The 17,167-nt window shown below is 36.8% G+C and overlaps 1 protein-coding gene across 6 annotated transcripts in view; it reads right to left on the bottom strand.

Annotated features, from left to right (window-relative positions):
• The window catches only part of IGF2BP2 (insulin like growth factor 2 mRNA binding protein 2), a 162,379-nt gene that overhangs the window by 32,731 nt on the left and 112,481 nt on the right, over positions 1-17,167 (bottom strand). For 5 of the 6 annotated variants that reach the window (XR_002778216.1, XM_023526010.1, XM_011382119.2 and 2 more), the window contains exons 3-7: positions 13,762-13,810; positions 12,609-12,660; positions 9,292-9,355; positions 7,059-7,331; positions 5,063-5,197 (exon numbers count right to left, since the gene is read on the bottom strand). Coding sequence is in view for 5 of the 6 variants with exons in the window: in XM_023526010.1 (XP_023381778.1) it covers positions 5,063-5,197; positions 7,059-7,331; positions 9,292-9,355; positions 12,609-12,660; positions 13,762-13,810 (573 nt within the window). In the remaining variant the exon portion in view is untranslated. The remainder of the gene's footprint in view (positions 1-5,062; positions 5,198-7,058; positions 7,332-9,291; positions 9,356-12,608; positions 12,661-13,761; positions 13,811-17,167) is intronic. The other variant, XM_023526007.1, reaches the window with a different exon arrangement.

Here is a 17,167-nt window from a genome sequence, read left to right as displayed (position 1 = left end):
ACTACAGACCAATATCTCTCATGAACACAGATGCAAAAATCCTAAATAAGATACTAGAGAACTGAATACAGCAACATATTAAAAAGATCGTATACTATGATCAAGTGGGCTTCATCCCAGAGACACAGGGATGGTTCAACATATGCAAAACAATTAATGTGATACACCACATAAACAAATTAAAAAATAAAAATCATATGATCATATCAATAGATGCAGAAAGAGCCTTCGACAAGACACAGTACCCATTTATGATCAAAATTGGTATAGAAGAAAAATATCTTAATATAATAAAGGCCATATATGGCAAGCTTTCAGCCAATATTATACTTAATGGTGAAAAACTGAAAATCTTCCCTCTAAGGTCAGGAACAAGGCAAGGCTGACCACTATCATCACTGTTATTCAATATAATATTGGAGGTCTTAGCGAGTGCAATAAGGCAAGAGAAAGATATAAAAGGCATCCAAATAGGAAACGAAGAAGTCAAACTGTCATTTTTTGTGGATGACATGATACTCTATATAGGAAAACCCTGAAGACTCCACAAGAACACTACTAGAAACAATAAGCAAATACAGTAAAGTTTCTGTATACAAAATCAATGTTCAAAAATCCATAGCATTCCTCTACTCTAATAATGAAGTGTCAGAAAAAGAAGTGGAAAAAATAATTCCTTTTTTAATTTCAACAAAAGGAATACCTAGGAATAAATCTAATGAAACATGTGAGGGGCCTATATAATGAAAACTATAAGACCCTATTAAAAAGAATTCAAAGAGGATACAAAGAAATGGAAAGATATTCCGTGTTCTTGGATTAGAAGAATCAACATAGTTAAAATGACCTTATTATCTAAAGCATTATACAGAATTAATGCAATCCCCATCAAAATCTTATCAGCATTTTTTAAAGAAATAGAACAAAAAAATCATCAGATTTGTATGGAAGCACAAAAGACCCCGAATTGCCAAAGCCATCTTGAGAAAAAATAACGAGGCTGTAGGCATCACTCTGCCCGACTTCAAATTATAGTACAAAGCAACAGTAATCAAAACAGTATGGTATTGGCAGCAAAACAGACACACAGACCAGTGGAACAGAACTGGGAGTCCAGATGTAAACCCATATTTATGTGGGCAAATAATTTTCGACAAAAAAGCCAAAATTATACAGTGAAGAAAGGAAAGCCTCTTCAATAAATGGTGCTGGGAAAACTGGAAAGCCACCTACAAAAGAATGAAACTAGACTCTTGTCTATCACCACACACCAAAATTAACTCAAAATGGATTAAGGACCTGAATATAATATCTGAAACAATAAAATGCATAGAAGAAAACATAGGAACTAAACTCAAGGACCTTGGACTTAAAGATTTTATGAATTTGACCTCAAAGGCAAGGGGAGTAAAAGCAAAAACAAATGAATGAGACTACATCAAAACTAAAAAGCTTCTGCTCAACAAAAAAAAACCCATCAACAAAGTAAAGAAACAACCATCCGAATGGGAAAATATATGTGCAAGCAAGACTTCCAATAAGGGCCTAATATCCAAAATATACAATGAACTCATACAACTCGATAACAACGAAAAACAAACAATTCAATCAAAAAATGGGCAGAGGACCTGAACAGACACTTCTCCCTAGAGGACATACAAATGACCAACAAATATTTGAAAAGATGCTCAACATAGGGAAATGTGAATCAAATCCACAATGAGATGCCATCTCACTCCTGTTAGAATAGCTATAATCAACAAGACAAGTAATAACAAATGTTGGAGACAATGTGGAGAAATAGGAACCCTCATACACTGCTGGTGGGACTGCAAATTGGTACAGCCACTATGGAAAACAGTATGGAGGTTCCTCAAAAAACTAAGAATTGATCTACCATATGATCTGGCAATCCCTCTACTGGGTATTTACCTCAAAAACTTGAAAACCCATTTCCAAAAAGATATTTGCACACCAATGTTCATAGCAGCATTATTCACAGTGGCCAGGACATGGAAGCAACCGAAGTGTCCTACGATAGATGATTGGCTAAAGAAGCTGTGGTACATATATACAATGGAATATTACTCAGTCATAAGAAGAGATGAAATACTACCATTTGCAACAACATGGATGGACCCTGAAATATCATACTAAGCAAAATAAGCCAGACAGAAAAGGTTGAAAATCACATCATACTACTTATATGTGGGATATAAACCTAAAAGCAACAAATGAACAGGACAAACAAACAGACTCATGGACATAAAGAATGGTCTAGTGGTTACCAGAGGGGAGGGGTGGGGGGAGGGGGAAAAATAAAATGTTAAAATAAATAAAATGTTTAAAAAAATGCAAATAAAAACCACAAAGAGCTAATGTGAATACAAAATACTACCTCACACCCATTAGTCTCGCTACTATCAAAATAATAGAAAACAATAAGTGTTGGTGAGGATGTGGAGAAATTTGAAACCCTTGTGCACTGCTGGTAGTATTATGAAATGGTGCAACTGCTATGGAAAACAGTATGGAGGTTCCTCAAAAAATTGAAAACATAATTACCATATAATCTAGCAATCTCACTTCTGGGTATACACCCAAAAAAAAAAAAAAAATAGAAGCAGGGTCTCAAAGAGATATTTGCACATTCATGTTTATAACAGCACTATTCACAATAGCCAAGAGGTGAAAGCAAACCAAATTCATGAGTAGATGAATGAACAAACAAAATGTGGTGTACACATACAATGAAATATTTTACATACAGTGTTAAGTGAAATAAGCCAGTCATAAAAAGACAAATACTATATGATTCCACTTATCTGAGTTCTTTAAAGTAGTTAATTTCACAGAAACAGAGGTAGAATAGTAGGTACCAGAGGTTGGAGGAAGAGGGAAAAGGGATGTTGTTGTCTAATGGGCACAGAGTTTCAGTCTTCTAATATGAAGTTCTGGAGCACTGTTTCACAACAATGTGACTATACTTACTACTGAAATGGTTAAGATGGTAAATTTTATGTTTGTTTTTTTTTTTTTTTTTTTACCACAATAAAAAAAAGGAACAAGGAAAGGATGCCTTCTCTTCCACCTTTTGAATATTATTTTGTGGGGACACAAAGTCTGAAATCACTACGGCCATCCTGTCATCACCAGCGGAATGTCAGACACCCTGAAGAAGGGAAAGCAGAAAGAAAAGTGGGTCTTTGGGTCCATGATTGAACTAACCTTAGAATCACTCTGAGGACTTGTTATATGTCATAATAATTGTTTCTTATTGCTTAAGCCAGTTGTTAATGTTTTCTGTTATTGAGTTCAAAAGCATCTAACAGATGCATTATTACTGCCTCAAAATAAATGAATGCTAAAAGAAAACTCCACTAGAATGTAACTTTTGGAGGGCAGTGGGGGTTTTTTTTGTTGTTGTTGTTGTTTTTTGTCAGCTTTGTTCACTGGCACATAGAACAAGGCCTGGCACATAGTAGGTGCTCAATAAATATTTGGTAAATGAATACAAAGAAAGTTTAGAATCCCTGTTCTCCTACATCTTCCCCCTCTTATTCATTTCTCTTGGGGCTCAGCTTAAATGCCACTTATACAGCAAGGCTTTCTCTCAAATCCCCAAATCTCCTCCTGCCCCCACCCCTTAATTAGGGCTCCCAATAATATGCAGTTATTTTCCACTCTAGCACTTTTCATAGCTGTGCTTAATTATGTACTGGTATAATTATTTGTTTGTTGAATGTCTTTCCCACTGGATTGTAAGCTCCGTGAAAGCAGGAAATGGGTCTTGTTCATGACTGCAGCCTCAACTCCCAGCACAGTGCTTGGCACTCAAAAATTTTTATTCCAAAGATATTCCACTTTATTTTGACTACACAAAAACTTAAAAATCCAACTTATAAATCAGTCTTTTGATTATTTAGAATATTGTAAATTGCTTGCACCTAGGTTGAAGGACCAAAGAAAGTGTTACTTATAAATAACTTGGACGAGGGAGGAAGTTCTTCAAATTAAGCCATGGCATTGTGGGGTAGAGGGGTCCAAAGCCCCAAACAGAGTAAGTAATTCATAAGTGAAAGGTCAGAGTCCCTATGAAATCTCAGAATAGATTTGTAACGTTTTTCTTTTAAGGAATACTTTCATCCTTTTGGTTTTGGAACACCCTTGACATTATGTCCTAAATTAATTTTATATTTGATTCCCCTCTTCAGTGCTTCTCTATAAAACCACCACCAATGCCTGCCTATAAGTGGGTTTTGCCAAACTGACACAGAACTTTTTTTTATTATATTGTCTATTCCATTACTATTAATCCGTTTGTAATACAAAGTCAATTAATTTAGTAAGAACTGTATATTGCCCTTCAAATTGGTACAACACTCAGGAATCCTAAAAAGTATTTTGTAAAAGAAAAGGAAGTGAGAGAGAAAGAAAAAAGAGAAAGAAGAGTTAAGTAGCCACTTGGAGACCAGTTTCTACGACTTAAGGAAATGTAATCCAATTTTAAAAGAGTGCAGACAGTTTAGGAGCCGGTGGCAAAAACCCTTTCCAGAGCAGTAAATGATGGTTTCGATGACAAGGTGCACTTTACACCTGCAGTGTCCAATGTGATAGCCATTAGCTATACATGTGACTATTCAAATTTGAATAAATTGAAATATTCAGTTCCTCCACTGCACTAGTCACATTTCGAGCACTCAATAGCAGCATCTGGCTAATGGCTATCATTCTGAACAGTGAAGATACAGAACACTTCTATCATTGCACGGCACTGGACGGCACAGGTCTATATGTTCCTATAATAATTATTACTGGCAAGTGATAGAAGCATTAGGATCACCAAGAGAAACACACAAGTAGAGAAACAGCCATATCATAAATGTAAAAGATCTGTTTCCCTCTGTATTCTCCCTGGGAACAAATTTCTTAAAAATAATCCTTCCCCTGCTCCCTTTATTTAGTAACAGAGTTACAGCTTTTTAATAGTTTCTTGGGTTAAATGAATGAGAACCTACAATGATTCTCTGTAGAGTTATCTGGACATTGCATGCAAACTTACAGTTTGGTTTCATCGGCCTCTTTCTGCATGATTTCAAGAATCATGCGGCATGCTTCAGAGGTCCCCTCTGGGGTGGCATGGATGGTGACGGGCTTCTCTGCAGCCCCAGAGTTTTCCTTTCTATGGATGTCTACCCTGTAGGAAAAGAATCAGGAGCAATAGCACAGCGTCATCTGGGACAGGATCCCAGTTAGTCCCAAGAAAGTGTTGCACCAGCCAACGAAGAGCAAGGACACAGACAGACAAGGACGTGTCATTAGCACGTTTGCAACCAACGCCATTCTCCAAGAAGGCAGCAAGCAGTGCAGGGAGTCTTGTGCCCAACTCGAATTCTTTGCAGCTCCATTTGAAGAGGAATATTTCTTAAAGGTGTGCTGTGGAACGAAGGCACCAAGCTAACCTGGTAATGAAGCCAGTCTGGTAAATGAAGTATTTTTTGTCATGTCTCAAATGATCCCAGAAGTGAAGAGTAAAGTGAGCAGGATAATACTGCATGTTGGCACAATGTCTGAACTGATTGCAGCTTTTAAAAGCCATATGTTAACCAAAATCCAAAGCAAGCTTTATATATTTGAGTGTGGATAGAAAAGAGACATGCGCTCTCTCTGCCTCTAAGTTTTGGTTTCCTTGCCACTGGCAGCCTGCCTTCTTCTAGGCTCTTAAAACTAATGGCTCGAAAGCTTGATGACTTTATCAGACTCCTTTGGGTTGTCATGGCCCTGCTCATTTTGTTAACTTTCGAAATCACATAATCGATTGTATCCCACTTTACTTTGGCTGCTAGAAAGCCCAGGTCCAAGTCTCTGGCCTACTTCTAAAAAATAGGCACACACTTTGAGAACTAACCTCACTTCTATTTAAACTTGTTGCATTTTTAAAGCCACTTTAAAGATTTTTTGGAACAAAAAGACCTATAAATGAAAACCATTTTCACAATGAAGCAAACTTGGAGGGGAAAAAAGGCTGATTTTAAAATAAAAGGATTACCAGACAGTACTTTCCCCCTCTACTATCTCTTCGTTTCACTCCTATGATTATGAACTCTGGGACTCAAGTAAGTGTCCATTATTGGGGAGTAACTCAGATACTTCAAGGAAAATAGTGTTTTCTCTTTCATGTTCCAAGACACTCAATACATGACCTAAATAAAATGCACCATGCATGTAAATAACTAATATTTGCCAGTAATTTGATGCTTTGCAATTTAAATGCTTTTATAGTAATTATTACATTCAATCTGAGTGTCCTAATTCTCACAATAATCTTGGCTTACAGAAGAAGCAACTGATACTCAGAGAGGTTAAAGTTCCTGTCAGGATCATATAGCTATTAAGTGGTAAAACTTAAACATGGGTCTTTTGTTTTTAAGTCCTGTGCTTTCTTTATTATATCATGCTGTGGTCTTATGAACATACAAAAATCAACAACCCCACAAGTCATTTTACTCACTACAACTCCTCAGTTCAGTCTCCTTAAACAGACAGAAAACAAAATATAAGGCTAATGTACTTTATTTCTTGCTTAATATAGTAGTGACTCACCCACTTTCTTGATGTAGCTATTTGTGAGATCACCTAGGTGGTCTCAAAAAGTGACCACCACGCAGCGCTCTGACTCAGGAGAGGAGGTAAGAGCTAAAATAAGCGGGTTCTCGGAACCCGTGAAGTTCAACCCTCTAGCTCTGCTATTCTAGAAGTAGATGCATTCGTAAGCATTAGTTAGCTTAGAAGAATAATTCTTGGCTGTGAGGTCACTAGTACCTTCTTTATGCACCTTTAGTGTTTCAGGATATCACCTTAGACAATTGCCATGAAAGCTCACTAAAGGCCCCGGCTTTCTGTTAGTCTGTTAATTGTTCTGTTTAAAGAAGCCACCATTCCATACAGCATAGCCTCCCACTGCTGGAGCAAGCAAAGGCAACTTGAGTATGGCTGGGACCCACCAGCACTCAGGGGACCCCTCAGAAGGAAGCAAAGGAAGCCCCGGAGGCACGTACCGGGACTGGGTCTGCTTAGTGATGTTCTTTATGGTCAAGCCCTCCTTTCCGATGATGGCACCAACAAACTGGGTGGGGACCAGGATCCGCAGCGGGAAATCAATCTGTCTGGCCTGAGAAGAGCCCCCAGGGGCGTGGCCTTGCTCCCGGGAAGAGTGGTCCCCACGCTGGGCTCGCTGAGGGGGCGAAGGGGAGCTCACCTCTTCATCCGGGATGTAGGAAATCTTGAAGGAGTAGTTCTCAAATTGATGCCCGCTTAGCTTCTCGATGGCTCTAAAATGCAGCAGGAATAGGCAAGCTTTGTTAAGAGAGCAAAATCAGAAAAGACCTACCAGGTCAGCAGCCGGGTTCATTCACTCTCGTTTACCAGTTGCCTAGGTGAGGTCCCTTAACCCTCTCTGAGGATACAGCAGTGAGCCTGACAGATGTCACCTCTGCTCCCTCAGACCTCGTGGCCAACAAACAATCATCATGATGTACAGGCCAGGTCAGATTTGACATACAATCATACATTCTGCTTTTCTTCTTTATCACCCAAGACTATATTTCCCTTATCAAAGATTCTGTTAATATCAGTATAAAATTATGACTCACTTTATCATTTTAATAATACATATTGTAAAAATCCAGAGATAGATAAGCATAAGAAAAAGCCCTAGTTCATTGCATATTTTTATTTTTCTTAAATATAAATAGACTATTTATAAAAATAAATTAATATCAAACATACCATTTCTAACCTTTAAAAACCTGTTATATTCTAAACATTCTCCAAGTCATTAGATACCCTGCGATTTAATTTTTACTGGCTATTTAACATTCTATTGATTTACCACAGTTTTTGCAAATGATCCTTTATTGTTAGATATATATAATGTCCAATCTTTTACTATTACATACAGTGTTGCCATGGGCATCTTTGCAACTTTGCACACAGGAGATATTCCTAATGGAGGTGCTGAGTCAGAGAGTATGCAGAATTCTAACATTATTAAGTATTACCCAGTGTTCTTCTGGAAAGGTTTCAATATTTACTATCCCAAAGCAGTTAAGACAGCATTTGTTTCCTTGAGCCCTCAAAAGCACAGAGTATTATTATCTAAAAGTATTTATTTATTTGATAGGGAACAAATAATATCCCACTATTGCATTTTTAACATTACACATGAAGAAGAAGTGGAACAATTTTTTTATGTCTCTGGCAGTATGTGAGAACTCTATTCCACTAGGTTAATTTTTAGGGTTTGTGAATTTATTACAAAGCAGTATTTTTTGAATTCAATAAAAGTAATAAAGTAATATGTACAGAGGTCCTACTTAAGTGGCAGCTGGACAAGAATTGTAAAGGTGAATTATTGGTATGTGTGTAAAAGTCAGCAGCAAATGAACTATGTATTATATTATCTTTTTCAATGTAAAATTAACTTTTGAAAACTATCAGTATGAGAATGGGTTACATGTGTCTTCACATGTGTTAAAACCTTGAAAAAGAAATAAAACTATGATCCTGGGATGTATAACCAAGGTTATGCCACATCCATGAAGCATGACCACATGTGGCCATATTCCAGTTACGATGACCCGACAGGCACTTCAAGGACCTCCTATGAAAAGGAACTTGTTTTTGTTGTTGTTTTTAAAAACCTCAATCCTATGTCCATTAATAGCCAAGCTCAAAATTAACCATCACTGAAGCAATGTAGTTATAACTGGGGACTAGGAAGTGAATGGATGGAGGAAAAAAAAAACCCCAAGCTAAGTGCTCCTTGATTAAACCCCTACTGACAATTCTCTGTGCTGTGAATGTCACTGAGGTGCATCCCCCTTTTAACATTACATGGAGGAAAATTTGATGTTTTAGTATCCTGTTTTTTAGAAACAGACTTGTGCTTCTTCCTCCAAGTGCAAGGAAGAAACTCCAGGTAAAAATGATTCCCAGTGGCTGGCAAAGCAGTGTCTACAGGACAGTGTCACAGAGCTGGTGTGCTCTAGTCCTGACCATTGTCAAGACACAGCTCCCACCTCAGTTTTGATGCCATGGCTCAACATTTTTCAACAAAAAATCTCTGCACAACCAATAAACAGACATCCTAGTATAAATGCCCTGGAGTTCCACTGACATGTCAAAGATCTGCATTTTTTCAGAAAAAAAATGTATAAATACAGGACTCTATGGAATTCAAAGACAACTGTCCAAAAACATTTAAAAGGAAACAAGCCCAAATCTACTTACGTTTTTGCTTCTTCTCTTGTTGCATATGTGACGTTGACAACAGCAGTTTCTGTGTCTGTGTTGACTAGGAAAGAAGCAAAAACTACATTGTCATAGAAAAAAAAAATCATCACCCTCTGGCTCAACGTAAACAGACTTAGAGAAAAATGCACGAAAAAATTCATCGCCCTGACTCAAGAGTTGTTTTGAATCTCTAACTTTATTCTTGTGCATTCACAGTAATTTGTAATCTATTGTACATATATACACATTTGTAATCAATTGTATATACAACTCAAAGCTACATTTTTTCTTATTTTATAAACCCTTTTGCATGTGTATATATGTACATCTTCTTTGTACATTTTATTTTTAATGCCTACATAAAATTGCAATAAGTAAATGTGCCATGATTTTTGCCTAACCTCAACTTTCGACAAATAGGTTGTTCCCACTATTTGCTATTCTAAATACTATTGCTAAAAACCAACTGTTGCAATCATTTGATTTTTATTCTTCTGAATTACTTTTTTAAGCTAATTGCAGAAGAAAAATAATTGAGTAAAAAACCCCAATGCTTTTAATGTATATTTTTAGATCACTTTCCTAGAAATTGTATCAATTTATTGTACTGTTATTCAGGTATGAGCTTTAATTGTTATAATCTGCATTAAGTTTTAAATAATTGAATATATGTGTAAAATACTAAGAATTTTAATTCTACATCATTGATAAAGTTGAATTATTTCTATTTTTTTCCCTCTGAACTGCTTGACTCTGTATGAGTCAAACCTAGTAACTGTGTACAATAAATAAAGAAAACTGACAACCCCAACTCACTTGGTAAAGGAGAAAGCACATAAACTCTAAGAGTGGCTAATAAGAAATCACTCTTGTGTGTTGGCTTATCTTGGTTCACAATTGCTTGCCTCTTCTTTCAAGGGCAGAAGTTAAAAATAAATTCAAAAGGCAAGATAAAACTTTGAATCCAAGCCAGTAAACTTAAAGCAAAAATATTAGTCTTCCCAAAAAAAGCAGACATGATTAAATCAAATCCTCCCTTTAAAACATTTAAGCTATTGGAGACAGTTAACAACAACATTAAGTTAAGGATAATTCAAGAAAACCACAGTAAAGCTGCTTTTTTAAGGTAATAATAAAACCCTACAGTCTAGGGATTCTTAATCTTGGATTTACATTAGAGCTTCCGGAATTCTATAAACTGACCCTACCCATCCCACCCAAAGATTCAAACTTGTGGATATATGAATTTTTCCAGTTTATAATTTCCATAGGATTCTCAAAAAAGGTTAAAGACCACTGTTAAAAGTATCGTTTATCCAGTAACTTCAAAGTAGCCACACCCTTTGTGGGGAGGGAATGTGTAATTCTCAGGAAGGAACTGCCACTGAGATTTACATGGCATAAACTTGAGCCCAGCCCTGGGCTTTTCCCGGGGAGTGTTTCAATTGCTCTCTAATTCACTTACCCAGAGAAGTCTTCACAGTGCAAAACAGGGGATGTGTAGCCCATAACCGTCCTCTCTCAGCGCTGACACATAGAATGCTATAGTGGTTTCCTATTTGTGGCTTTCTAGTGCTATGGATGAGGCTGTAGACTCCCAGGAAGGGAGACAGGGCTGGGTTTGAACCTCCTGAACAAAGCTATCCACTAGGACTCTCAGATTCTCAGATTTTGTTCTCACTTCTTAGTCATATTCTCTGTTCTTTAAAGATGTTTGTCTTCAGGAAATCGGACAGTTCTTTGATTCTGGAAAGAACTGAGCTCCATTCAAATAATTTATTTCACTGGACATGAAAGCTCCATAAAGTTTCTTAAAAGTACTGAAAATGTTTTCCTGCTGAATCAGGAGTCACCCATGAAACAGAACAAAACAAAAGCCCAACACTTCTATCCTGTAGTTGTGAGGCAGTTGGAAACTGCACTCCCCAGGGCACAGGTGCCCTAGGAGCTGTAAACTGCCTTAGGGACCTGGAATATTTCTTCCTTGCGTGGCATTGTCCTGAATTTAGAATGTGGTCTTAGCTATTAACTTTTATAGGCTCATGTCTGTAAGGCCATCTCGCCTTCTATGTCCAATTCTTATTAGAATGTCTTCTTTTCCATGTTGAGGGAAATAACAAGAACTGAGAAATAGAATCCTTGCAAATCGTGTCTTCTTTCTGAGCTCTTTCCCTTCACCTTTGGGCATGGGCAGCCAGCAGCATGAAATTGAATAATGATATTTTTAATATTCATGGAGTAGAGAACATCTGAATAATTACTGTTAAAACTATTATATTAATTACACTGGCAGATAAGACAGATTGTATATGAAAAAATGGGTTCTCTGATTTTTCCTATGTGAACCTTAATGATCCCTTGAAATGATGCATGACTCCACTGTCTACAAATATGTTATACGGGTTCTCTTTTTGTGCTAACTATTCAGTGATACAGGAAGGGTAGAAATTACTCTCCCCCTTTTACATGTGTGGAAACTGAGTCAGTGAGGTTAAGTGATTTTTCTAAGGGCTCACAGTCACTAAGTGACTGAATTCACATTCTGCTTTTTAGGTCAACACAAAAATAATCTTTATTACACGTTACTGCCTATCATAACAGGAGCTTGGGATCTACTTTTCTGGGACTCTTTAAGAGCTACAGAAGATATCAGCCTCAGGTTCTCTTTTTATTCTTTTCAAAATCATTGTATTTCATGTTTTCGAAGGTAAAAATGGGGGGGGCAGCAGAAGAGTATGTATTTTCTGGGCATTTATAACACTGTTCCAAAGACAGTGGCTCTCAAACTTTAGTACACACAAAAGTCACTTGGGAGTTCTTGTTTAAAATACAGACTCATGAATTCTTGCCTCAGAGAGTCTTACTTTGTAGGTCTATGGTAAGCCCCAGGCATCTGCATTTTCATAAGCATTCCAGGGGATTCTGGTGTAGAAGTCCTACATCTTGAGAAACACTCAGTCCAAGACCTACAGATCTGTTTTTCTTAGCCAGAAAGAGGAAAGTTGAAATAGTGTAAATCTAATCACTTCCAAGAGAATTATGCTTACCCTGGCCTGACAATGTTTGTCCAGTGCTTGAGCACATTACAGCATATTTAAAAATAGCCTGAAAATTATATTCCTTGAAAAAACAAATTATATAGATATGGATAGATACAGACATCTCTCACACATAGATATACAAAAATACACTCTACGAAACTTGTTTCAAAAGAACCTGAACTTACTATTTCTCCCTGGAGTTGACCCAGCCCATAAGTACTAAGAGATAATACCCCTCTCGAAATTCAGTAGGCTAATTTCTTCACTCATTACCTTGTTCCACATTCTCCACTGTCCCATACTGAGCCAGAAGTCCATCCAACACCTGAAAAAGAAAGCTTCAATGTCAAAATGGGAAAACAAGGCCGTACTCACAAAAAATGGTTACAGTGATATCCCCTAGCAAATGAATGAAAGCAAAACAAGGACTATTACAGGAATAATCTAATTAAACTGATATTTCAGGTCTTCCATAAAAACAGAACTGAGTAAATATACATGACTTTCATTTGCTTACTGGCTCCCAAGGAATCTGTTCACTGAACTGACAGCAGAATTTCAGAGTCTTAGTAACTGTTAATCTCATTCATCACGATTTTGGGAACCCACTTACTGCTCTTGAAATGAGAAGCAGAATAAAGTACAAGGCTCACTTGTCCTTCTGAGAAGATTTAACCATTCTTCCTTCGGTTTTCTTCTAGAAATCTCCTTGTTTTACAAAGTAATGGGATGTGTGTGTTTGACATTTTCTATAATAAAAAGTTTTTTTAAGTAATGAAAACATTAGAACATTCTCTTTCCTTTAAGGCTATTTCGATTTCATATGGGTTGGGGAATAAAACAGCAGACAGTTTGTTTTTAAATAATGCAATAAGGACACTCTTCATAGTCTATCTCATTTTATTTTAAGGTAGCAATTTTATAAGACGTTTTACAACTGAGAAAATGTTATCTTAACTGTTACTCATAGCAATTAATTCAAAATAAACAAAAAACCTGCTCAAACTAAAAAATAACCTATTTTTATTGGTTTTCATGGATTTTACTCTTTTTCGAAATCATAATTTGGAAAGGTAAAAATTTTACAGAATTATGAGATGAAAAAATCACAAAGCAGATATACATTTTGTTTCAAAGTCTGTTGGTACTTGGTGCTTGAGAAGACAGAATATGAGAGAACAAAGTGCACATCTTACATGATGAAATGGACAAATACGACCCCAAACTCACAACAGATCATGCACATTAGGGTACTGAAAAAAAAAAGAGACAGGACCTAGAGGCTTTGTGGGACAAGTCTGAGGCCTCTAATTCCTAAATGTGAAAGGAAACTAAAAGAGGGAGAAAATGTCTCGTTAAGCCATTAAAAAGTCAGATGAAAAAAGAGAGCAGGAAGACAGGAAATACAGAAGCAACATTGGCTTACCTCCCACTGCAGGTGAGGAGGGATGTTTCGAATCTGAATTCTCCTGCTCCTGTAAAAATAAAAGCACATACTATAACACTTTTCCAGGACACAAAACTTAATCAAACGGTAAAAAAAGGCTAAGATCATAATTTGAGTTCATTTTCTCACTGTGTTCCTTGAAGCTATCAGCAAGAGATCCCCACTGTGAATTATGACCAAAAAATAAAAAACAAATCCAAGAAGTCAGAACAAGCTAAAGAAACAGTTTAATGCAGATTTGCCTTTTCAGTTTCCTACCAAAGTAGTTAGATTTTAAACTGACATACAGGTTCTAATTACAGAATTATCACTATCCTCAAAATATATGGTCCTGCAACTGACCTACTCCAAAAAGTACCTAGGCTCAAACATGATGGGTGAAATCACATGTATCATATTAAACAAGATCAAGTTAGTTTACCTCTTATCTTACCTCTTATCAAAGTCTTTTTAAAAATCGTTTTTATTTCTGGATAATACAGTCATAATTCAAAAATCAGAATACTATAAAAGGTATACTATGAAAAGTCTTACTCCCACTCACCCCCTTCCTCATCTTTTACAGACATAAACACCTTTACTTGTTGCTTGGGTATCCTTCAGTTTCTTCATGCAAATAATAATAAATAAAAATGTAAATTCTCATTTCCCCCCTCTCTTACAAAAGTACTTGTATATTCTACATACTGGCAGCATCTTTCTTTTCTTCTTCCTTCCTCCCTCACTCCCTCCTTCCCTCTTCTCCACCCCCTTTCTTTCTTCCTTTCTTTCTTTTACCTAACAATAACATATTGGAGATCTTCCTATGTTAGTTAATAGAAAGTGTCCTTATTCTATTTTACGCTACCTGGATGTGCCAAAGTGTATTTAACTTATTCCTACTGATGGACATTGGGTCTTTTCCTGCCTTTTTATTTAGAGGATTTTTTTTCTAGGACATCCTGCCGGTCTAATAACTGAGTAGTTTAAATGGTTTCGTTGTTTTTACTTAAGTATTAACATTAGACAAGGAAAAAAAGAAATATGAGAAAAGAATTTTTCTATCTCTTGAGAACATGTTAGGTCCTAGAAAGAAAACAAATCCGCATTTAAATATGAGAGAGGTCATTTTAATGGAAGAGCTTGATATTGAAATCCCATAAATATTTATTTTGGGGTTGCAAGAGAAGGGGTGTGATGACCACAGTGTACTCCAGTTACTTTTTCTTTCTGTCTGGTGTCAGAGGTACCAAATAGTAGCTATACAAGCTATGTTTCTCCATGCTTTAATCTGGGCAATAGCCCCAGGAAAAAAAGAAATGTTAACATTCCTGTAAAGAAAAAAGGAGAGACACAGAGAGAAGTGTACAGATAGAGGAAAAGGGGAAACAAACAATGAAGTAGAGGAGGGGCTCCAGTTTTCTCAGATCTTTATTGAATGTAAGGAGAGCCACCACTTGCACTGATCCCATATACTTCTATCTTATTTCTTAAAAATGAGAATGCATTCATGCTTTACCAGGGCTGCTGAAGTGACTGTACAAGCCAGTTCGTAGAACCTCTAATATTTTATCAGGGTAGGAAGGAGAAAAAAGATCCAGGAATTAACTTCTACCTTTATGTCATAAAGGCTCTATTCTGACACTGCTTTTGGCAAAAGTTCATAATAAAACTGCTGACACTACCCCATCCAGTGGCTTCATAAAATACTCCACAAGATGTCATAAGCCTAACTAATGATGGAAAAGGCATCGGCATTTGTAAGAAAATTGAAATTTTCTGAAGAAAAATATTTTGTTATCTCCAAGTATAAACGCTGACTCCAAGTGCTAACCAAGAATTTACTGATAGAAATCCTAATGGAAGAAACTCATGCATGAACATAATGAGATCCTAACAAAGACACCTACTGTAGCAGTGTTTGTAAAAAACAAAGATTGCAAAAAACCTAAATATCCACCAACAGGGGGAGAGTAAGTAATTCATAGTATAGCCATACTATGGAACACTAAACAGCTGTTAAAAAGAGTGAAGTAGATATATGTGCACTTTCAGAGGGAACTCTCGAAAGCACGCTGTTGCAAGAGAGCTGATTACGTCGATCCTGTCTTTCAAGTGCAAAAAACAAAATTACCTGTTATTAAATATGTGCATAGAAAAAGGAAGCTATGAGCAGATTTGGGTGGCAAAACGGGACATGTACTTTTTATTTTAACTACTTCTATCTTGTTTGCTTTTTTAAAAAATTAGAATGTATTCGCGTCTTACTTGCTTTAAAAAATTAACAATTTAAAACTCCTACTCAGGCTGCTTTAATAAATATATACAAGATTTATTTTTTTAAGTACACTGGAAACCGCTAAGTAATAAAAAAGAAAGAACAAAACCCAAACAGCACAATTTTTCCATAATTAGGTTAGATATTCTTCTTGAAATATTATTTGACAGAATATTAACTTATTTCGCAAACCCTTTGTTTGCAGTACGTAAGGAACCAAACTGCCCAGTCCAGGTTATCTCAAATCTGAACTAAATGGGCCTAAAACGTTGATGTTTCCCTGCAGTATCTCATGTAGAAACTGCACATCAAGCAATCAGTTTGGTACATAAAATGTTCATTAAGCAGGATTCTAGGAGAAATCATCTCTAATAAGCTCATCTACAGCATCTCTAATCTTAGAGAAGGATGGAAAGAAAGAAAAAGAACCAAGAACTCAAAAAAGGGAACTGGAGACCACTAAAGTACAAATGAAACTGGAGCTTGCTCGGGTCATTTGGGAGATTATGCTGAGAGACTCAGGATCAGGAGTCATCAGGATCCATCTGCTAACTCCCACGGCATCATCTGGATGCCATGCCTTCTTGTCAGGGTACCTGGGATGCCTGTCTCCTTCTCCCCTGGGAGGGACTTCTGCATGTCCTTCAAAATCTAGCTCACACGTGCATTCACTTCCAGGATGTCTCCAGCAGAACTGTTTCTTCTGAACTCTTTAGCTCTCATAGCAGTTCACTCTTTGCTATAATTATTTATCTGCTAACATACCCACCCTCCTGATTTCCTCAAGGACAGACTCCTTGTTTACAGTGTCCTGTGCAGCATGGGGTCAAGTGCATATAGTAGAAAAGGAGAACACAGAACCCCAAGGACTGGGTAAAGCTCTGTTATTGGTGGCTGTTGTCTATTTATCATGTAGACCCCCCTGACATTGCCCAGAAAGGCGAATTATCTATTTCTCCTTTGCCAGATGGTCAGGAGGAGAGGAAATGGGGAGTTCTTTTACCTATTCCCTTCGGGAAAAAGAAAAAAAAACCACAAAAACAGTGTTCAGCTCAGTCTTGAACAACAAATGTGGATCCTTCTTCCTTTGAAATTCATAAAGGTGTGCCTTGCTTTAGAAAAAAAAAA

The sequence above is a fragment of the Pteropus vampyrus genome, unplaced genomic scaffold, assembly GCF_000151845.1.
Source record: "Pteropus vampyrus isolate Shadow unplaced genomic scaffold, Pvam_2.0 Scaffold14, whole genome shotgun sequence".
In the NCBI taxonomy this organism is placed as follows: domain Eukaryota; kingdom Metazoa; phylum Chordata; class Mammalia; order Chiroptera; family Pteropodidae; genus Pteropus; species Pteropus vampyrus.
This window is presented reverse-complemented; position numbering and strand designations above follow the sequence as displayed.